The sequence below is a fragment of the Pseudonaja textilis genome, chromosome 3 (genome assembly GCF_049901715.1).
Source record: "Pseudonaja textilis isolate UNSWEBS1 chromosome 3, rPseTex1.2, whole genome shotgun sequence".
In the NCBI taxonomy this organism is placed as follows: Eukaryota; Metazoa; Chordata; class Lepidosauria; order Squamata; family Elapidae; genus Pseudonaja; species Pseudonaja textilis.
Window position 1 is genome coordinate 131,099,949 of NC_141992.1, and position 23,999 is coordinate 131,123,947.

At 43.0% G+C, this 23,999-nt stretch overlaps 1 protein-coding gene across 1 annotated transcript; it reads right to left on the reverse strand.

Moving 5' to 3' along the window:
* Nucleotides 1–16,799: 16,799 nt before the first annotated feature.
* Nucleotides 16,800–20,964, reverse strand: FOXQ1 (forkhead box Q1). The gene has a single exon (XM_087930774.1). The coding sequence runs from the start codon at nt 19,860–19,862 to the stop codon at nt 18,729–18,731; it is 1,134 nt and encodes a 377-aa protein (XP_087786900.1). The 5' UTR covers nt 19,863–20,964; the 3' UTR covers nt 16,800–18,728.
* Nucleotides 20,965–23,999: the final 3,035 nt, after the last annotated feature.

Genomic DNA, 23,999 nt, shown 5'->3' on the forward strand with positions numbered 1-23,999 from the left:
TGTCCGGGTGGCACAGCTTAAGGTTTTTTACACGTGCACATACGCCCGCAAAACAGAGTCACTGAATTGGTAGTAACACTGGTTGAATCCCACCCTTGGTGTTCTTCATACTTGGCAACTTGAAACTCCCAGAGTCCTCCTCAGCCGGCATGCTAGCTGGGGAATTCTGGGACTTGCCATCCACACATCTTAAAATTGTCAAGTGTCAGTACTTCTCTCTGTTTCTCCTAGCCAAGGGAGTTGGCGTTGTCTGAAGGCATTTCCATGGTCACCTGACCAACATGGCTGTACGCCAAAGGTGCACAGAATGCTGTTGCCTTCGCACCAAAGTGGTACCTATTAATTTACTTGCATTTGCATACTTTTGAACTGCTAGATGGGCAGGAGCTGGGACAAGTAGCAGGAGCTCACCCTGTTCCGTGGCACCCAGTTCTTGAACAAGTTCAGCGTCTTTAATTGCTGAGCCATCACGCCTCCTTATTGTGCTATCATTAATATACAAATTGCTGATTGTGGAAAGATTTATAAGAATGGTGGAGCCCTATGAGAAAAAATGTTAATCCTCAAGGCTGGTTAGGGCATAGTTCAACATCTTGAACTAGGCCTGGAAAGTGCAACACAAATGAAGAATTCCCAGCCTGGTTTAGATACAGCAAAATCTGTTGCTTCGAACATGAACATCCTTCCTGAAGATACTTGTGGAAGGAAATCTGAATGGAATTGGGAATTCTGTTCAGTACTTGCTCCAAAAAGTGTTGATCTAGATTGAGCTTCAGTATTTGTTTATTGGACATCTGTGGGCAGAATGTCCTTTGTGTTCTTCGACAGGTTTAATGATTTCTCCACTGCCTGTACCATATGACTTCAGTGTAGATTTATTTTAAAAGCTTTCCTAACAAGGAACAAAATGTTTTGACTTTTCTGTTACTCATTATTTATTCTGTATTCATCTATTCATCTAAGTTTCAAGAGACAGAATTGTGTTAGTCTTTTGCCATGAAGCCCAAGGGAAGGATGGAAAAAAGGTTTTGTGGGTTTTTTAAAGATGAACCATTTGTATTTTGAGCATCTTCATTTTTTTCATCAGGTAAGATTTGGTGGACATCTGGTGAAATGCTTTCAATTCACAAAGGTTGGCGCGGCAATAAATTTTCCAATAAAGTTGATTCATCCTTAATTATGCAGCAAGATCCTTTCCCTCTTTTCGTGAGGTGTAGGGAAGTGATCTTATGGTCCTATTCTTAAACAGAGAAATGATATGTTATCTTTAGAATTACCTGCAGGCTGCAGTGTTGCATTGATATTCTACACACCTGTGGAAAACAGTTTTGTTTGTGCTTGTCAGTAGGCTGAGCCAACGCCTGTACAGTTTTAGCAGATGGAGGAAGCAAATGCCAGAAGCGGCACCATCACACACTAAAACATGCAGTGAAGATCAGAATGTCCATGGAATAACAATTTACAGTGCAATCAATCAGATTGTTATTGTACATTGATCCCTGGGCTCATTCTCAGGTAAGTGTAAACTTATTTTTTGCATTTTTATTTGCTCAAAATTGGTCAGGGGAAAGGAGAAGCACAGATCTTTCACTAACCACTACTATAATATTTGTATCTTTGTTTTAGTAACCACCACGAGTATTTCGCTGAAGATACACTGTGGAAAATAATTTAATCTATTATAAACACACAACGATTTTCTAAATCAGCAGAAGAAAACTTGAGGTCCTCCAGAAAACTTGAAACTCAAATCCTCATCAGTCCCAGGGAAACAAGAGTTGGGGTTGAAGAAATGTGTGGTTTGGCATCCTCTTCAAAGCTATGCACTCTGTACCTGCTCCATATGTAAATAAGTTGTCAATGCATTTTAGAATCTTGCTAGTCATCTTGCATTTCGGATGGAACCAAATTAAGGCCTGGTTACATATTTCCCTCTGGGAAATGCAGGCCGAGCTTTCCCCCTTGCCATCAGTTCCAGATTAATGGTGGGAGGGAGGATTGAGCAGAACTTTGAGGAAAAAATGTGCACATGTAGCTTTGGATTTATCTTTGCATCAGAGTTTTGAAATGCACTTTTTTTTGGTGGGTGTGTAAAAAGGCCTGAGTCTGACATCAATCAAATGATCCCACTAAATGAAATTAACTCAGCAGAGGCCTCGGCTTTATAGAAATTATAAGCATCTGCATTTCTAACTAAAATCTGGATCAGTTATACAAATTGTTTCAGCTATGCCAGATTTTTAGAGAAAGCATTTTTTTTTTTGTTATAACTTGGGAGGGACTCTTCATCAAAGAAGTAATAAAGACAACCCCAGCTTATGCTTATAATGACTTATTAGCCAGCAATTTAATTAATCTCTTTGAGGAACATGTACTGAATATCACCGCCATATGACACTGCACACTAAGCAAACACCACAGGTGTTCCTTACAGCAGGCTATTAGACAACAGGTATCACACACAGGGACTTCTCTGTGCAATGACAAGGGGTAAGTCTTTCAGTGAAGAGCACAAGCACTGGATACTCTCTTGCCACTGATTTAAGGAGAAGTCAAGACCACTGTTATGGAAGAGGACTTGCTTGCTGATGAATGTGAAAGTGCAAAAAGCATCGTAAACAAAAATGTCTAAGACATCAGACAATCACTTTGAACCTTGAAGTTTTCCTTGGTCCAGCTGCTAATGCTTGCCTGTAAGGATTTCTCATGACATATTTGTTATTGAAACTAATAATTTACTGCAAATTGTAGTACATACTACACTGTCTCATAACATTGGTTTCTGAAATAAAAGCCATTAATTTTTTCAATACTTGTAGGCCCAGAATGAATTCTTTCTAAAAAATGACACCAAAGAACTATGATATGCTACATCTATGATATGATTTATGACACATACAATTATGATATGCTACAGTAAGACCACACTTGGAATACTGCATTCAGTTCTGGTCACTGTAATACAAATATATATATATATTTGTATGTATGTATGTATGTATGTATGTACACACATATACATATATATAGGCTCTGGGAAAGAGTTCAGCGAAAAGCAACAAAAATGATTAGGGCTGGAGGCTAAAAGATATGAAGAATGGTTACAGGACTTAGATGGGTCCACTCTAATGAAAAGGAGGACTAGGGTGTAACATGATAGCAGTGTTGCGATATCTTACAAAGATGAAGGGGTCAAACTATATTCCAAAGCACAAAAAGGCAAGACAAAATATAATGGTTGAAAACTAACCAAGGAGAGAAGCAACCTAGGGCTAAGGAGGAATTTCCTAATGGTGAGAGCAATCAAGCAATGGAACAGCTTGTCTTCAGACGTTGTGGGTGTTCCGTCACTGGAGGATTTCAAAAGGAGACTGGACAACCATTTGTCTGAAATGACAAATCCATTATTCCTTGTCTGGCGCTTTCGAAAATAGCTTGACCCCTTCCTCTCTGTGACAGCCCCTCAGATATTGGAAGACTGCTATCATGTCTCCCCTGGTTCTTCTCTTTACTAGGTTAGCCAAGCCCAGTTCCTGTAAGTGTTCTTCATATGTTTTAGCCTCCAGTCCCCTAATCATCCTGGTTGCTCCTCTCTGTACTTTTTCTAGAGTCTCAACATCTTTTTTATAATGTGGTGACCAAAACTGGATGCAGTACACTAGGTGTGGTCTTACTAAGGCTTTATAGAGTGGTATTAGTACTTCCCTTGATCTTGATTGTTAATACAACTTAGGATTGCATTAGCTTTTTTGGCTGCTGCTGCACACTGCTGGCTCATATTTAGCTGGTTATTCACTAAGACTCCAAGATCCCTCTCACAGTTTCTGCTCACATGACCCTTGGACACTACAACCATCATAAACACAAATAAGTTGGCAAGCATCCGAATTTTGATCACATCACCCTGGGGATGCGGCAATGGTCCTAAGAGTGAAAACCAGACATAAGTCATTTTTTTTTCAGTGCTGTTGTAACTTTTGAATGGTCACTAAATGAACTGTTGTAAGTCGAGAACTATTTATTTTATTTTATTTTTATTTTATTTGGTTTGTCAATTGCTTACAAGATAATAGGTATAAGTAAAAACATAGCTATGAATACATGGATACATATAAGAAAAATAAAAGAAACAATTACCTGATTGTAAATGTATTAACAGAGGCTAGGATTGTATTTGCTAAAAACTGGAAAAATGAGAAGATACCATCACAGGAGGAAATCATTAAGAAAATATTGGAATGTGCTGAAATGAGTAGATTGACATTTGAAATTAAAGAACAAGAGGATAAACAATTTTATAAAATTTGGGATCTTTTCTATCAATGGTTAGATAACAAAGTACAGTAATGAAATATGTAGATTTCTAGAAAATAATAAATATATAAAGATGTATTTCTTTTTTATTATAACTACAAAATGATTTTAGGATAGATTTGGGGTGATAATATGAACTGTTATACAATAAATTAAATAAATTATGGTTATCTTGTAAAACATGAATGAATAAAAGTATAGTCAAATGATTGAATAATAATGATACTCAGGTATTTAGTTTTTGATTGACAATATGAGATTATATGTAATGTAATTGTAATTGAAGACTACGAAATGGAAGCACAAAACAATTTGTAAACCAACCGGCACACTGTATGTACACCTATAGAAGACAGCTTGATGTTTTTATGTTTTATTTGTTTATGTTTGTTTTTAAAAAACCAATAAAATTTTCATAAAAAAAGAAAAGAAAAAGAAAAGAAACAACAGGACAGGGATGGTAGGCACGTTGTTGCACTTATGCACTCCCCCTACAGACCTCTTAGGAACTTAGGAACTACCTGTGTATGTGATTGCTAAGGGTTGACACCAACTTAGTAGCACATAATCCGAAAGAGCAACAACATGTTTAAAACAGCAACCACAACAGAGTCATGTTTAGAATCAGGAAGATGTGGGTTCAAGCTTCCTAAATTTGGCCTATCATGCTTTTCAGTAAGACTACCTCACAAGGTTGTTTGTGTGTCAGGATAAAAATATAAGCTGCTTTTATGCTCCTAGAGAAACAGGGAAATATAAATGGAACTCTAACCCCAATAAACACATAAACAAAGGAGCTCTTAAAATAATTACAGATGGTACAGTACTCTTTCCACACCATACTTAAAGCTGTGGTTTCATCACTCAGCTGGACAGGATACAATTAAGCATGCTTGTATTTGTCATATATACTATATATAACAGTCATATGATGCAATTAATTCACTTTGCAAAAAAAGTATCATTACTTTTTAAATAATAACTTAACAATTGCAGTGATTCACAAGAAAGGTCATAAAATAGCACAAACCGTATTTAACACCTGCCTCGCTTCGTAACATAAATTTTGAGCTCTATTGTGGTCATAAGTCAAGGACTACCTATAAAGTCTTATGTGCTCTTTCCAGTCAATATATTTTTCTAAAGGGACACACTGTACCCTTTAGTTTCACATATCACCAGGTTCTGGCAGTATTTCTTATTGAATATGAGTGAAACCTTAATAGACCAGACAACAGCCATAATGTTATTTTAAGATATTCCCCAAGCATGTGTTGGAAGAAAAATCCTTCTGGGTTCAGTTCCAAGTGGGGAAAAAGACCCTGGAGGCTATTTGGAAAGATGGTTTAATAGTGGACAGCAGGACCACATGGCTTGAAGCTCCAAAGTGAAAAGGATGGATGATTACATGCTTCAAGGTGAGAAGAGAGGGTCAAGAAAGAAAAGAGAAGGAAGGAAGAGATCAAGAAAAAAGGGCTGAGGTGCTGAGAGTGCCTGGGTTGGAATTTGAGTTGGGGCTTGTTTCTAATTGGTTGTCAAACTCCCATGAGGCCATGTAGGGGCAACTCTGTAGGCTGTCCTGAGTTCCAGGCTTGGTTGAGCCTTGCCGGATGATGATGCACTGAAAAGGGCTTTGGGCAATTGCTATAGCTTTACCTGGAGATCTTTGTTATGTAAAGTATTCTGGCCCAGGCTTTAACGGCCAACCCATTAACAAAGGTGGGGGTGAGTTTCTACTTCTGAGGTGAGTTTCTGTTTCTGAGTTTCTACTCTTTTCAGGGGAAATATTCTGTCTTTTTAATATTTCCTAGGATATTTCAATTTTCTAGGAGAGGAGTGGGTGCTAATTTCCTATACATGTTTCAATATATGCAAAGACCAAAAAATAAAATAAAATAAAAGTCTGAATGTAACCGATATATATTCCTAAGCCTATGTTTTATTACACAAATTCTTGTCAGGCAGCTGAGATTACAACCTCAGCTGCTTCGGAGCAAATAGTATTAAATACACAATGGATGGCAGGCCTAGAGTCGCTTCTGAATAATCCAGGGGCTTGTAGCCTTGACAGCTCTGCTCACTCACTCAAGATCCCCGTTTCTCAAATACCGTTTTAAAGAATTATTTCCTCAAGGGGGTTGGGGGGGAGGGAACCCCAACATTGCTTTCGGTGCCTTTCCAGAACATAATTTTCTGGAAAAAAAATGTTGTGGGTTTTTAATAAAAAATGCTTTCGTTCAATATTAGCTACTCTCCAAAATACCCTATAAATGTAATCTACATACATTCCCAATACAGGTAGTCTTCAACTTACGAACACAGTGAGTCCAAAATTTCTGTTGTTAAGTGAGACATTAAGTGAATCTTGCCCCTTTTACGACCTTTCTTGCCAGACTTGTTAAGTGAATCACTGCAGTTGTTAAGTTAGTGACCTGGCTGTTAAGTGAATCTGTCTTCCCATCGACTTTGCTTACCGAAAGGTGATCCCACTACCCTGGGATCCTGCAACCATCATTAATATGAGTCAGTTGCCAAGACGTGTATGCCATGTGTCCATGGGAATGCCACAATAGTCATAAGTGTGAAGCATGGTCATAAATCACTGTTTTCAGTGCCACTGTAACTTTGAAAGGTCACTGAATGAAATATTGGAAGCCAAGGAGTACCTGTCTATACTTCCATTTATTCCATCTTGTCTGTACAGTGCAAAAATCCAGCCATGGATGACGCTGACTTATCTATGACATGTGCAACTACAAGTAGTTTAAAACTCAGTGTTTAACTTATTACTCTCTTTGTACAACAGCTTTCCGTTTATGTTTACCGCATTAACTGTTTTCTGGATTTGCACAACCTAAAATTAAACAAATGGTCTTTGTGCAATATGCTTAAATCAAAAGGAAAAAAAGGAACCAAAATTAAAGTTAACCAAGTTTAGTAGATTAGGCAACTGGTGGTTAAGTCTTTATCCTATCCAATTAAGCATGTTCTGCAAACACAGCTGCATGAAACACAGCTGCCCATGTAATTCAATGTATGATGCAGTGGAGAGTTATGTCTCCTATGAAATAAAATACACGATTTAAATAAATGCAAGAGGACAAAATGTGTGGACTTCAGCTCCCAGAATTTCCTGGCCAGCATGCTTTTCCAAGGTGTATTTTATAAACAACTTTCCTTTTAATTTTGTACTTTCTCTTGCTACATTTCCTATAGAGTTTGGGACCTTTAAACCAGTGGTTTTTTCTCAGCTTTGGCAACTTTCAGGTGTGTGGACTTCCCTTCCCAGAATTCCCTAGCCAGTATGCTGAATTCTGGGAATTGAAGTCCACACATCTTAAAGTTGCCAAGGTTGAGAAACACTGCTCTGAACTATTCCCCACCTCCCCAAGTTTTTGCTTGATGGCACTGCTTCCCCAGCCCATTCTTCCATTTTTTTTCAGAGTTGCAAATTTATTTCAAGATTGTGGCTGCAGGATAACTATGATTTGGTTTATCTGTTCCAGCTGTCTCCAGGATATGAAGAGGAAACAACAACCCTTTCAACACAATTAAGTTCATGTGCTATTTACCTCTCCCTGGGTTGGAAGGTCAAAAGGTATCATGGGAAGAGGACAAGAGTAAACAATCCTTTTTTATTGCCAAGAAAAGTACATGGATTTACCTTACTAGTGAAGTTATGTACAGACGAGTGCTACTTGAAGTCCTTTCTTTCTCCCTCCCTCCCTCCCTCCTTCCCTCCTTCCTTCCTTCTTCCTTCCTCCTTCCTCCTTCCTTCCTTCCTTCCTTCCTCCCTCCCTCCCTCCTTCCTTCCTTCCTTCCTTCCTTCTTCCTTCCTTCCTTCCTCCCTCCCTCCCTCCCTTCTTCCTCCCTCCCTCCCTCCCCTCCCTCCCTCCCTCCTCCTTCCTTCCTTCCTTCCTTCCTTCCTTCCTTCCTTCCTTCCTTCCTTCCTTCCTTCCTTCCTTCCTTCCTTCCTTCCTTCCCCTTTTCTTCTGAGTTGCCTGCTGGACAATATTAGGTAACGTGGATGTTCTGTCCTCTGACAATAATCGTAGTAGTAATACGTACACAAATGAGAGAAAAAAATGCTGTCACATGCTCTTTAAAATTTAATTAGTCAATTTAATATGGCTGTCCATTCTGAAAGACTCTGGTGGCTTACAAATCCACAGAAAAGAGTAAAACCCACAAAAACAGGTTGTCCAGATTAAAACAATTACAACATCAAAACATATAAAGCCAATACAATAGCGGTTCAGTCTATAAATCATATCCAGGTTAATGCTAGGCCTGGATGTTACAATTGTTCCAATGTGAATCAAAAAGAATCAATTGTAAAATTCTCAGAGCCCATAACAGATAATAATATCAATACCTATACATTCAGATTGGTTAATTATATACTGTTTAGGGGATTTATAGCTGGAAAGGAGGAGGAACTTGATTTTCCCAATCTTCCATTTAACTTTCAAATTTCAAACCAGTTGCACAGCTGATATAATTTCCTTAGTCGTTTCCCAGTTCAGTGAACTGAGTTGGAATTACTTTGGAACAAGAACAGCAGCTGAGCAGGCTTCACTCTGGTGTCCATTTAGGCAGCCACATCAGATTTGCTCCAGAGACTCAGAAAAGACAGGAAAGCCACCTTATAGCTTGACTGTTGGCTCTTGGCTTAGCTCAGTCACTGTAGGTAATTCATGATTAATCAGCCTAAAGTGCAAACCAGGCCAATAAACATATATGAAACCTATTTTAAGATCACCGTGCCTGCCAAACATTTCATCCCAAGCAGGGCTCAAATCCTATCCAGGTCCTCAGAAGCCAACCTGACCACATGGTTGGATTAAAAGTAAGTGGTGTTTATTATCATAAGCACCTACTTCTTGAAAGTAATGCATATTTGACTCTGGATATAAATCACTGTGAACATGAATATTTTCCAGTTTCACTTGCACCTTCCTGCTCAGCAATCTTAAGGCTTCTGTGTGTGTGTGTGTGTGTGTGTGTGTGTGTCTGTCTGTCTGTCTGTCTGTCTCCCTCTCCGCTCTCTCCCCCTCCCCCTTTTTTCTGCCTCTCTCTCTCTCTGTTTTCTCTTTGTGTCTTTGTGTTCTCTCTCTATGTGTCTGTCTCTCTCTGTTCTCTCTCTCTCTGTCTCTCTCTCTCTGTCTCTCTCTCTCTGTTCTCTCTCTCTCTCTCTCTCTGTTCTCTGTGTCTCTGTTTTCTATCTGTCTCTCTGTGTTCTCTCTCTCTCTTTCTCTCTCTTTCTCTCTCTCACACACACCCAATGTTGCTGATATCAGTGAGGATCAAATTCAATGATCCAAGCCCACTCAATTACCCAAAGGGAAATTCAGCTGACTTCTGGACTTACCTTAAGGGTGCACCCTAAAACTGATTCCCTTGTCCATCTCTCCTGGCCTGGTGGCATCATTGGCTGTTGTGGCTGTGGATGATGGAAGCTGTGGTCCAAGGCTTAAGGATGGCAAACAGCTGGACCCAGGGAAGCCTGTGTCTGGAATCCTACTTAAAACTGTTTTGAACCAATGGAACACTGCTTGTCAAACAATCTGTATCAGTGAATTTGGCACCAGGTGGTCAAATTAAATTGGATTTTTAAATTAAAACTTTTCTTAGGCTTTTTTTTTAAAAAAAATAAGGAAATAAAGGTGCTGCTGTTTTGCCCCTCTGAATAAATGTATTGCTTTGAAAGGGTAGGAGACAATATTGGAAAATTAGAAAAATATAAGAATTAAATAAGGACTCTTGGGTGAAAGCATGTAAGCCTCACATGGCACAAATGGTGCTTTTGTGCTTTTTAAGTTTCTGCCAGCAAAGCAAACACCCAACCTGATGCCCCCATGTGTTGGATTTCGATTGCCAGAATTGCCAGCCAGCAATGGACTTTGTGCCTAATGACTCAGGATGATGGGAACAAGAGTCCATCGTATTTGGAAGACAGGAAGAAAGGATGGAGGCAGGGAAGGTCACTAGGAAACTGGAAATTAGGGAGTGAGGATTCAGAACCTAGCCAAGATTGTCACAATCTTGAAGGGGTTGTCAAAGCACACTTGCCAAGAGCTGAAGATCAGAATTTTCCATGTAACAAAATATTGTTTGAAGAGTCCTTGGTGCTCTCTGAGCTTGCTAGTTTTCTGGCAGACGTTTCATTACCCAAACTAGGTAACACCATCAGCCAGTAAGGAATAAGTAAGTTCTTACTAGAACTGATGAAGTTACCTAGTTTGGGTAATAAAATGTTTTCCACTCGTCTACTTGTTGCAGAATACCTTATGCCACCAGACTTGAAATTCTAGACCTAGAAAACTGAGAACTACGCCGCCTTCGGTCCGATCTAAGTATAGTATATAAAATTATACATTGCAATGTCCTACCTGTCAATGAATACTTCAGTTTCAATCATAACAATACAAGAGCACACAATAGATACAAACTCAAGGTAAACCACACCAAACTTGATTTCAGGCAATACGACTTCAGCAACAGAGTGGTCAATGTCTGGAATACTCTACCTGACTCTGTGGTTTCTTCCTCAAACCCCAAAAACTTTAATCTTAGACTGTCTACTATTGACCTCACTCCTTTCCTAAGAGGTCTGTAGGGGACGTGCATAAGCGCACCAACGTGCCTATTGTCCCTATCCTATTGTTTCTTTTTATTTATTTTCTTATTCATATCCATTTCATGTATTCATAGCTATATTTATAGTTATACCTGTTATCTTATAACTGCTTGACAAAATAAATAAAAATAAAATAAATGTTTGCAAGAAAACAAGCAAGATCAGAGAGCACCAAGGACCCACTCCTTTCAATCCTGAGCAACAAATATTCTCCTTTATTGGTAAAACACTATTTATTGAATATCTGTCTTTCGTATAGCTGCTGTTCAAATCGTGGCAGTTTTTTTGCAGAAACATGGGTGGTCGCTGATACTTACAAGCCTACCATCGTCAAACTCTAACCCAGGGGTCTCCAACCTTGGCAATTTTAAGCCTGGTGCACTTCAACTCCCAGAATTCCCCAGCCTGGCTTAAAGTTTGCCAAAGTTGGAGACCCCTGCTTTAACTGGCTTTAAAAAAAACAACTTTTTCCTGGAATCGGATCGCATTAAAGCCGGGCAACCATCAAATCGATTACTCAGGTTTATTTTATTTTTATTTTTTTAAAAAGAGAATGTTCTGGATTAGGAGCGAGGATGTCCTTTGAAGTGTCGCGAGTGCCCCTTTCGTGGGAAGTCCTTAAAGGAAGACTCTTAAAGATCTAGTCCAGGCAGGATCCGTCTCTGCGTCCTACTTTGAAGTTTTGTTTTGTTGTTTTGCAAACGGAAGTGGTAATTTGCAACCTTATGCGGGTGGCCGCGGGAAACTGCCTTGGGCTATGGTTAAAAGAAAAAAAGTCAAAATACCGGGTCCTACGGTTTAGATCAGGGGTCTCCAACCTTGGCAACTTTAAGTCTTGTGGACTTCAACTCGCAGAGTTTCTCAGACAGCAAAAGAGTTCACAAACCTTGCCAAGGTTGGAGACCCCTGGTTCAGATTGTCGATCGCTTACAAAATAATAGGTTTAAGTATAAACATGAGTAAGAATACAGAAAATAGGTACGATTAAATGGAGCCCTAAATTGACTTTTTGGACCGTACTCTGAAGACATCCTTGGGGGATGGCGAGGCATTTGTTCCGCACCTGCTGATATCGTGCAAACTGCGGAATGGGGAAAAAACAAAAAAACAACAACAACCGTTCAGTCAAACCGAGGAGGCTGAAAAAAAATCCCAAGGGAAGAAGCGCGTCCGTTTCAACTCTGGGCCTGAAAACGAGAGCCAACTTCGAGACCACGAGCTCGCGAGGAGATATTCCGTGCCTTGAAATGAGCTCTTGTGCAAACAGGCTGGCCCACGATTAAACCAGGGCCCTTGAAACTTGGCAACTTTAAGACGCCGTGGACTTCAACTCCCAGAATTCCCCAGTCAGCCTTTCCCAATCTGAAGAGATTAAATTCGCCCGGGGGTTGCCTTGGCGGGCGTCGTGCCATTCGGTTTAGCGCAAGGTACGAATTCCGTCCCCATTTCTGGTTGCAAACTTAAACTCCGTCGGTTAAATAGGGAGGAGCAAGAGTGCCAATGGGCATTCTTAAGTCACCTTTCCTTTGCACGAATTTACAAAGAAAAGCATTTTAGAACTCTGAAGGTACTTACGGGGGGAGGATGGGAGGGGGGAGGCGGGTGGTAGGAGACATCAGGAGCGGCTGAGCAAAATTATCCCAAAGGTGCTTTTTTTTTTTCAGAAGGCAACTGGACTTTCTTGGTTTTTTTTTTTCTTTGAGGAGGTTTGGCTTCTCATCCAAGAAGCTTCTTCAGCTCTTAACTGGATGGTGGGGAATGGAAGGATTTATTATTCCTTGCAGACTGGCTGGTCATTTGCATCCTTTTAGAGCAGGGTTTTAAGTTGCAAGGACTTCAACTCCCAGAATTCCCCAGTCAGCCAAGATGGCTGGGGAATTCTGGGAGTTGAAGTCACTCATCTTTAAAAAATTGCCAATATTGAGAAACACTGTTTTAGAGGCTGGTTGAAACACTTGGAGGTTTATGGTTGTCCTCAGGGGGTCACCTGGGTTAGTGCTAAAGGTTCCTGTAGTCTGCAATTTTTCTGAAAATCTGTTCATACTTCTCATCCATTCTTGGATGAGAAGTGAAAGGTCTTCAAAGAAAAAACAGCCCAGTTGCCTCCTGAAAAACACCTTTGGGATAACCATGACCTGGATGACTGAGATTCTGTATAGACTTTTAGCTGAGCAAAATGGTTACCTTCAGATTCTCATGTTAAAAGAACTAAAACTCAACTCTGACCAATGTCAGTGGGATGGCAGGGTAGTGGTTCTGAACTGGGAGGCCTGGGTTCAAATTCTCCTCTGCAAGACAATTTCCCTTCATCCCAGTCTATTTCACCTGGCCAGGAATATCATGTAAACCATCATGTACTGCTGAATAGGGGCAGCATCTAAATTTAACGAGCCAGCAAAATTCCTAATTAGCTTTCCAGTTAAACTTCAGTTTCTTGCTTTTTATGGGGTCAGATCTGAAGAGAAGAAAATAAATCAGTGCTAGCACTTATTTTCAAGGCTGATGCCACTTTGTACTGGTATCTTTGTTAAAAAGGCACTTACTTTCAAGGGGACAGCATTCGAAGAGTGTCAGTTGCCTTCTGGCTTCATCCAAAGAACTCAAACATAAGATTTAGCCTGGGAAAATCAAGAAATCAAACTAGACAAGGCTTTCTGAGAGTTTGCACCACTGCTCTCCCCTTTCAGAGTTTCACTCAATTAACTTCATCCACTCCTGCTCAGATTCAATCAACAAAGTTGTTTGTAAAATAGGGATTTCCTAAGCTCATAACAATGTAGTTCCAAAGTGGACGAACTGATAAAATAATGGGTCCTGGAAATAACTCCGTCCAACTAAAAAGCTCATGCTGTTGAGCTTAACGTCTTGTATAGGGTGTGCAGGTGGGTGGTCCTAGCCCAAATCCCTTTAAACAGAAGTATTCATCAAGGCAGTTGTGAAATAGTTCCATTGAAAAACTGAAATTTATACCAGGGAAGTAAAAAAAAAAGTCTCCCTTTGGGCACCATAATAAGTTTAAAATCTGATTCTTCCGTCTGAGAATCGGTCAGTTAGGTTTTTCTAAATTTAGACTTAGGTGAAGCAGGAAGACATCCCGTGTTTTAGGTACTTGCCCCGCTGCCTCAACTGCATTCTTGCAAAGACAAGAAAACACTTTTGGGAGGGGGGGCTTTTAATTTGCTCAAACTGTCCTCTGACAACCTTTCAGAAGAATCTGGGAGGTAGGGAGAGGATTGAGTTTTAACCAGGATTGTTCCTTGCTAAAATGTTTTCTCTCCCTTTCATCCACTGCTACAGCAAGTCCCATTGAGTGCAGTATCACTTTTTAATTCAAAGCCCCTGTGCTGTCTCAGCCAATCTATGGGAATTGGATAGTTACTTAGGAATTATGAGCTGTCCCCTTAAGGGAAGGCATCACGGTAAATGTACTTAAAGGTGTCCTGGGAAATGTAGTCCATATCACATGACCACATCTGTAATCCTGATTGGTCACTAAATTGACCCTCAAAGGGTTGGGGGAAGTTTTCCTCACTTTTGCCTGAACTCCCTAACTCATGGCAGCAGCCTTCTATCACTACAAGATGGGTTAGGAGATAACCATCTTTTCCTTTTCTGTATCTTATACAGAGGTGGATTTATAAGCTGTACAGATGCAGATAGATAACTCAACAAGACGTCCATAACAAAGTACATTTATTGGTTCATCAGGTATCCTCATAACTCACATTTGTGACGAAGTTCTTCTTTAATGACCAATCGTTTGTATATCTGCCTTGTAGTAAAAAATGGTTATCTCCTAACCCATCTAAAAAGCAACTCCCATGAGTTACCACGATGCCTTCCCTTAAGGGGACAGCTCATAATTCCTAAGTAACTATCCAATTCCCATACACTGGCTGGGACAGCACAGTCCCTTTGCAAGCTTAGTGCATCCTTTTTCTCTTTTGAGGTTCTGATTGCTGGTTTTGAATGAGGGCAGTTGCTGAAAAGTTCAGACTGCAAAGTTCCTCTTCAGAAAAAACAAAATCTTTGGAAGTGGCAAGCCCAACACCCCACCTCCCTGGGAGACTTGCAAGGGATTAAAACAGGGCTCCCCAAACTTGGCAACTTTAAGCTATGCTGTCTGAGGAATTCTGGGAGTTGAAATCCACAAGTCTTAAAGTTGCCAAGTTTGGAGACCTCTGCATTAGAAGAAGAGGAATGATTGGCTACCTGCTGTCCTCCAGATGTGTTGGACACATCAGCCCTCAGCCAGCAATCTCATAGCAATGGTTTGTGGGAATTGTAATTCAAAGCATAGTTCAAATTAACTATGTGCCAGAGAAAATGTGGCCTTTGCCTTTAACACAAGCATTTCCAAATCAAAACTGCAGATTAATTAGCATTGATTAAAAGGGGGAGAATCCCAAGTGTGCAGCATAGTCCTGCCTTCCACTCTGTATTATTACTGAGAGGCAGAAACACAACCTGTATGATTCTTATGATCCATTATTTTTTAAATTAATGGGACATTGTCATTCCTCCAACTCTCCAGTTTGATTTAGGCATCACTAGACAACTAAGATAAGACCTATGTTGTTCCTTCTGGGGCTTCTCTACAATCAGGGTCAGGAACTTTACTGGATTGGCATATAGAATAAAATAGTTGGAAGGGACCTTGGAGGTCTTCTAGTCCAGCTTGCTGGCTGAGGAATTCTGGGAGTTGAAGTCCACAAGTCTTAAAGTTGCCAAGGTTGTTCTCGTCCAACCTTGGCAACTTTTAAGACTTGTGGACTTCAACTTTGGCACTACATTGTTATGAACTTAGGGAATCCATATTTTACAAACAACTTTGTGGATTAAATCTGAGCAGGAATGGATGAAGCTCCGAAAGGGGAGAGCTCTCCGCTGTCCCAGGTAGCACAGCCAGTGGAGAAGGATGCTGGGCTGAAGTTGTAATTCAGCAGTCCAGAGAGGAATATAGATTTTCCATGCCTGAAGTAATACTAAGGGATATATTTTAATAGTACAAGGCCAAATATGGAGAAGGGAGGGGTCTTTTTTATTCTCATGATTCAAGAGTTTTCCCCGCTTCCTTTTGCAGTTTATAAAATTTGTTAACCTAGACAAAACTTACCCAGTTTTTAGAAGGCCCTCACTGAATATTCCCAAACCAGAAGACACAGGATTGGGAACCCAGTGATTCCAATGAGGTTTATTCTATCATAGCCCTGTGCCAACTGGCTTGGTGAGTCCTATTAAAGCGTATTGTTCCGCTTATTTCCAAGTGAATGAAATGGAAGAGTAACACAGCCAATTTCCTTTAGACAATGTTCCTGGTTAGTTTCAAGGAGCCTCGGCTCAAATCTTGTATGGATGTCGATCACTTGTCCCTCTTGGTTTTGTTTCCCCTCTTTTAGACAGTATATAGGTGCAGAATCATTTTTGCCCTTCTTCTTTCTGTCTCTGCCCCAGCTTCATTTCTTCTGGCGCTGCCCTCTTTGAAAGCACGGAATAAGCACAGGCAACTCCAAATTCAAGGCTTTTTTTTTTTTTTAAAAAAATCATCTTTTATTGGAAAATTATCTTGATCAAGATTTTCATGAACCCATGCATGCAGACATACACACACACACACACATACACGCTTTGCGACAGGCTGTTTCTAAAAGCGTCCTCCCTTTTCAGGACAACACATTTTGGTTATTCCTACTTGGGCCTCCCTCTTTTGCTTTGGAAGAGTCTGAATGGACCCCAGCTGATGAAGCTTTATCAGGATATAACCATCAAAGCATCTGTTTCACGGGTGGGAGTGAAGGGAAAGGCCAATGAACTAGGTGTAGCCAACAAGCTCACATCAGCAGGGTTGGGAAATCATATTTATTTTTAAAAATATATCTATATTTGCACTGAAATTTTAAAAAATGAGAAAAAAGATAGCCTGCATTTGTTTAAACATCGGAGTTTTGCAGGTTATAAATAATTTAATCCCTATCGTTCATAGAGAGAGGTATGTGCAACAAGAACCCAACGTTCAGCGTTTTTGAAAACCTGGGCATTTTTCCTGTTCAGTCCAAAAGCGATACGCCAACAAAGCATTTTTAGACAAAACCCTGATTCCATTAATTCAGTGTCTAAAGTCATGGTGCTCATCCAGTTACTCCTCTGCTGTAAATCAGTTTGAGAGGGCTGTCCTAGAGCAGAGTTTACTCCAGAATACATGTGACGAAATTCAGTAGACTGACATCCATAAAAAACACTCCTTTCCAGCCCTCTGGGCCCCAAGGCAAACCTCTCCATATCCTCCCCCCCCCTCACATTAGTCACATTTAAAGAGCTAGTGCTTATATTCAAAGGAAAGAAACTTGCTGGTTCCTGGGATTCTTGGAGAGGGAAGGGGAAGCTATCCCAGTTGGTTGCGTTTGTAGTAGCAAGATGCAGAACTCTAGAAGGCTAATAGATGGCAGCAAAGACTTAGAATGTTCTACATCTACTTGGCTGCCATCTAGTGGCAACCCTAGGCAGTCTGTACTGGCACTGCCTGCTGTAGATTACATGCCAATCCTGGAAAAGACTGCAACCATGGCTACCTCTCTTTTTAGGCTGAAGTCTGGCCAGGGGCCATTACACCTGTTGGCCCAAAATGGCCAACTCCATTCCTTGGCTCTCACTGTGTGTGTGTGTGTGTGTGTGTGCCAGCCATACTGCTCCCTGCTCTAGCACTTGTTTTCTTTTCCTGCAAACTAGCACAGTCTCCAGCACAATAGGAGTTTCCTTGCTGGAAGGACACTGCCTGGCATGACCTTTGATGATCTCCCAGTTGCCAGGGCTGCTCAAGTCGACTGGCCTCGCTTCCCTTGCATAGGCATGTTTCAGAGAGACCTGACTTTTTCAGAGCGGTCTCACTTTCTCCCAGCTGTGCTACAATTGGGCTCTCCTCGCCCCAAACCATCTAAGGAGCTGAAACATGCTTGCTGACCCTAAGCGATGCATGTCCAGATGCTAGTCTTGGTCTAAAGCTGCTCTGGGAGTTTAGGCCAGCTTTGTGTTCCCTGATGTTTGCTCCAAGCTAAAGGGTGCGTCAGATTCAAGTCACCCAAGACTGGAAACCTGGCACGTTCCAGATACTCGGATTTTAAATCTCATGTTGTACCCCGGACATGACCCACGGGAATGGCAGAAATAATTGGGGTAGTTTATACCTGACTTAACGCAGTCGAGGCTTTTGCGGTTTCCGTTTTTCACTGGCCAAAATATCTTCTTCACCTTTGATAGCATCCCTACCCGTCGATCAGAATCACCTTTAATAAACATTAGCATCCTTATCTAGGTTGGCTCCAATGCTACGAACAGGTATCCGGGGACAACCCAAATGGATTCGATCGGACTTACTTCAGGATATGCTTTATTTACAACCATGGAGAAAAGGGGTCCCATCCTCCGATGCCCCTCTCCAGATTCACTTTAAGGAGCTGGGGTGGGGGGGGGGCACCTGCAGCCTGTTGGATGCCCCCACCACCCATCCACCAACCAATCATTAGTAGGAAACTGTTTCCCTTCTGCCAATTAGAAAGAAGCTCTTTTGTCCATCTGAAGAGTCCAACCTTTAAAGAAAAAACAAAGAATCTGAACAGCTGTTTGGTTTCGGTCTGGAGGGGGAAAATGGCTGTTTTAAGGCACGGTCTTTCTAATGAGTCTGGATTTGCCCCCCTTTTTAAAGTGCGTCGAGGGACATTTCCCCTCTGTCCCCACGTTACCCCAGCCTTTCACGGGGATTCTTCGCCCGGTTCCCTGGTTACACCGATAGTGTCTCTGATGCATGATAAGGCCTGTAGGTGTTGGGATGAGCGGCCGCCATCTGCTGCAGTGAGCTGGGCAGCCGCAGGGGGCAGTAGAGCGGAGAAACGCTCAGCGTGTGCAGCTGCGCCGAAGAGAGCCGGGCGGAGGAGAAGTACGAGGGTCTCGCGTGGAAAGGGTGGTGGGGATCGCGGCCGCTCAAGGCCTTTCCCTTGGGGGCCTCCAGCAGCAGAGGATCCGGGAGGCCGTAGTGGTAAAGGGCCGAGCCCGCCGCCAGTGGGAAAGTAGGGACGCCGCCGTAAGAGACGGCCGGATGAGCGAGGAGTCGGGAATAGCCCGCGGGGGCGGCCCACGCCACCGCCCGGTCTCCCACCGGCCTCGCGGGGGACCGCGGCTGCTCTTCGGAAGGCTGGAACGGCCGGCTCAGGAGGCTCTCGATGGCGAAAGGGCTAGAGAATTTCGAGGCCGAGGCGCCACCCCCGACGGCCCCCGCCGCGCCCGCTTCCCCCGAGGGGCTTTTCCGATCGGCACTCGGGGAAGCGGGCGCCGGGGACGGCTGAGCCGAAGGGGAGCCGTCGCCGGCGACGGCGGCCAAAGCGAGCCCCGGCCGGCTGAGCCGCTTCCTCCTCCTGCGGAACACGCCGTCGGCGAACGTGTACTCGGAGTTGGGGTTGAGCATCCAGTAGTTGTCCTTGCCCCACGGCCGGGCCGGGTCTCGCAGCACCTTGACGAAACAGTCGTTGAGCGACAGGTTGTGGCGCACCGAGTTGCGCCAGCCCGTGTAGGCGCCGCGAAAGAAAGGGAAGCGGCCCATCAGGTACTCGTTGATCTCGGCCAGGGTCAGGCGGCCGCCGGCCGAATCCCGGATGGCCATGGCGATCAAAGCGATGTAAGAGTAGGGAGGCTTCGGCCGGCGCGTGTAAGGCTTTCCCGACAGCCCCGGCGCCGCTTTACACTCCTCTCCCGGCGAAGGCCCGGCGCCGCTGGCCGGACTGAGCGCCGCGCAATCCCCGTCGGAGCCCAGCTCGCTCTCGGCTGCCCGCGGGGAAGCTTCGCTGCCGCCTTCCTGGTCGCTGCAGCTGGGGCCGCTGAGCTTGTCCTCGTATCGCGGAGCAAAGATCTCCAGTTTCATGGTTGCGGGCCCAGCCCACCCCGGCTCGGTTATCCTCGCCCCCCCCTTTCCACTCCCACCACCTGCCTCGCCTGGGTGGGAAGCCGGCTTGGTGGTTCTGCCGATTTGAGGGCTTCCAAAGTTGATCACAAGTTGGGGCTGTACCCCGGTCAAAGTCTCTGAATGGGAGTGGGGCGGGGAGAAGAAGAAAGGACCAGGACGTCCCCGCTTGGGAAGCCCTGGAAAGGTAAGGCGTGCTTCCAAAACGCCGGCAGGTGGTCCTCCTTTTTTTTTCTTTCTTTTTGTCCTCCTCCCTCAGCAAATTCTCCCGAAAGGATTCCGAACTCAGCTCATGCCAGCCAAGGTCAAAGTTTTGGAGAAAAGTTTGCTGTCCCCGATGCTTTAAAAATCGATGGTTTCGGGCGAGAGGTGTCAGATTTTTTGGGGGTGGGGGGTGGACGAGGGGAAATGCGTCTCAGGTGCGATGCTGTTTTCCCATCAGCCAGGTGACGGTCGCTTTCTTAGAAAGCAAACTCAAGCGCGCCTCGCTCCCTCTTGGCAATTCGGGTAGAACTTGGATTTTTTGGGCTCCGGAGCTTCTTCCACCATCGGGGCAGGGTTTCCAAATGCGAACCCCTCCTTTGTTTCTCCCCCCTCTCGTCTGACCGGGATGCTGGCAGGGATGCTTTGCCGTCCCACTCTTCCCCCTTCCTCGTTGGGCTGCTTCAGGCGGTTCAAGCGGAGAGCAGCAACAGGTGGCTGAGAAGTTGGAAGCGACTTCAAATGGTTTCCCTCCGTCAAGCAATTCTTGGTGGTGGTGGGTTTTTTTTTTCTCCTCCTCCCCGAAGAAGCGCAAATCCTCCCTGACTGGGATTCAAAAGCCCCCAGCGACGGCCGCGCGATAAAACCGGGAGTCCGTTTCCCTCCTCCGATGTGGTTCCCGGCTCCCGAAGGACTCTCTTCCTCAGCCCCACGCGGGCGAGCCGTCTGCTGGCGGGCGCAACACTCGAGCTGCCGCCGCTGCTGTCATTACTGGTATATATTGTCATTATCTCTCTCCGGGACTTGTAGGGCCAGCCCATTTCAACGCTGGGCAAGAGGGGGGAGGAGGAGCTTCCACCACACCTCCCCACCCCGAGAAGCTCCCGGGTGGGTCGGCCAAGGTGGGCACCGGTCGCGCCGCCAGCAAAGCTCTCGCTGGCAAGCCATTGGTGCCTCTTCTGGAGAAGCCCCGCCTTCTCCCGGAGGGGTCCGTCCAATGAAACCGCCGCCACGGGTCAGCTCCTCCCACCTCCGCTCGTTCCTCTCGTCTCAAGGTGCGAAGGGCGAGGTGCTTTTACAGGTGGCGTCGGATTTGCGGTCTCCCGGGTCGCCTGCCTCGGGAATCTCATCGGCCTGGGCGTTTCGCAGAGTTTGGCGGCTCGATCTTTTTCCCTGCTGCTGATTACAACAGAACTCGGAAGATCAGAGTTGGAAGGGACCTTGTAAGTCATCTAGTCCAACCCCAAGCAGGAGCACCGTTTCTGACAAGAGGGCAGTCCAGTCTCTTCTTTGAAAAGCTTCCAGTGACGAAGCTCTCACAACGTCTGAAGGCAAGCTGTTCCGCTGGTTAATTGTTACAGTGAGCGACGCTTAGGTTGGGGGGAGGGTTAAAAAAATCCCAAACCGACGACCCGCGAAGGGGCATCGAGCCTCGACCTAGCCTGTTTCGCGGAGAGAAGACACCGGGGGAAGAAATCGGGGGTGCTGTTTCTGAGCTAAAAATAAAATTGAAAAACCCAGTTACTTACTGTACTTGCAATAGAGTGATGTGTGTAACTTGCAGAGTCTGGTGACTTAGACCTGGGAAGTGGTGCCAGCCTGCCACTGAAAACTTCAGGGTGATTCTTTTAAGTCGTTCAGACCGAAGAAAGGAGAGCCATTTTTAAGATGGTCAGCAGAAGGGATTGCTGACCAACACCTTCCCCAGGAAGATTTTTAAAGAATAACATAGTTGGAAGGGACCTTGGAGGTCTTCTAGTCCAATCCCCTGCTCAGACAGGAAACCCTATACCTATATTCACCACTGTTGCCAGTATTGCAAACCTATACCATTTCAGAGAAATGGTTGTCCTATCTCTGTGATTGGCATCAGCACAGCATTTTTGGTACCCCCTCAAAATCTCTCTGTTTGGCTCAGGCGTTTTCAGCTGGCTTATTTTAAATTTGGCTAAATGTATGTATTTCCTGCCTTTTATTGTTGCAGTGGTCAGGAGTTTGTTTACCATTCTGATATACCACGAAGGCCATGGTGAAAAAAGTAAAACAAAAAATGAAGTTGTAAAGCGCATAATATTCCCAGCCAAATTATAAACTCTTCAACTTCGGCTACTGAATTTCCCACAGTTGGGATGTTCTAGAAAAGAGTAGCCTATGCTGTGTGAATGTGCCTATTTTCTATATATACCAGGAGTGATTATGAAAGACACACACATTTGTCTGGGTTATCTAGAGGGCTCTCTCCTTTTTTTTTTATTACATTGCCAGGATGTAAGCAAAAACTGCTTGAACTCAGAATTACTGCTCCACCACTTTGCCCTGGAAAGAAATTGCAAAATGGTATCAGGTAGATTAAAAGAAGAAGGGGTGCTAAGATTCCTTCTGATCACACTTTATTTTCTAAAGATGTCCAAAGTATACATACGTGTGTGTGTGTGTGTGTGTGTGTGTATGTATGTGTGTGTGTATATGTGTGTATATATATATATATATATATATATATATATATATATATATATATATATATATATTATATGTGGTATTCAGCTTTGTTCGGGTATTTTCCCACGTCATTATAGTTGTGCTTTTAAAGTTGTAGCAACGTTTCGGCAGAATCTCATCTGCCATCATTAGACTTCTGTATTGTGTTCGTCTTTAAAAAGCAGCTTTAAAAGCACAACTACAATGACATGGGAAAATACCCGAACAAAGCTGAATACCATACATGTAAGTACCTGTGGAAACTTAAGAAAACACACACACACACATATATGAATCTGCAGAGGTGAAATTATATAATAGTAACCACATGTAGCATGATCTGAAATGCTTGACTTCCATTTTCACTTTTGTTGCTTGTCAAAATTTATATTGGGACAATATGGAAAGTTGAACAGTTTGACTTTAAAAATAAATATTGATCTAATAATTGGACTGTCTCATTATTAACAAAACTGTTTGTTTCTTTTACTGATTTTCAATAGGACTGACATGTTGAGTGACTTGTACCCAGTATTTCAAAACTGAATTTTATGGAATATTTCAAGTAAGGCATGTGCCAGAACAAAGTGAAACCTTTGTAAATCCTAACTGTTTACATGGAAAAGATGTAAACCCACGATTATCTCTTTCATTGATCAGTGACTCTCACAAATAATCATACTGAAAAAAGTTGATAGGATCATGCCGTATTTAAGTCTGCAGTGTCTAATTAAAATGGGGATATTATGGTATTTCTTAAGGTGCCATGGAGTATTTTTACCTAATCAAAGATTGCTACCTGCGATTTGATGATTTATAATTTCAAAATGTTGATAGTAGCTGAGTTAAAGGAATTGAGTATGTGGTGTGTGTATATACATCCACCCACAGATATACACACATACATACATATTCTCTCTCCCTCGTTCTCCCCCCAATATATCTATATATACCAGTTAAACAAGTTTTGTGGCTGAAGTGCAAGTTCTTTAACACTATCCTGCTAAATTTAGTGTACTTTACTTTATTGTCATTGCACCTTGTACAATGAAATCAAACACAATCTTCAATGCACATCGTGACCATGACAATAAACACAAACACACATCCTTCACCCTTCACACATTGAACCAGAAACCCCCGCCACCACATCAACACTGCACTATATAGCAGAATTCAAAAGAGCTACTGCCCTGGGACAGAAGCTGTTTTTCAGCCTATTTGTCCTTGTTTTTATTATCCTGTACTGTCTGCCAGATGGTAATAGTTCAAAAAAAAGGTTCCCAGGATGAGATGGATCTTTGAGAATATTTTGAACTTTTTTAAGGCAGCGGGAGCTATAAAGCTCTTCCAAAGAGGGGAGAGGGCAACCAATGATCTTCTGGGCAATGACATTAACTCTCTGGAGTGCTTTCCTAT

Bases quoted from the DNA above. Each gene is read 5' to 3' on its own strand.
- FOXQ1 (XM_087930774.1), bottom strand. From the start codon at position 19,862: ATGAAACTGGAGATCTTTGCTCCGCGATACGAGGACAAGCTCAGCGGC.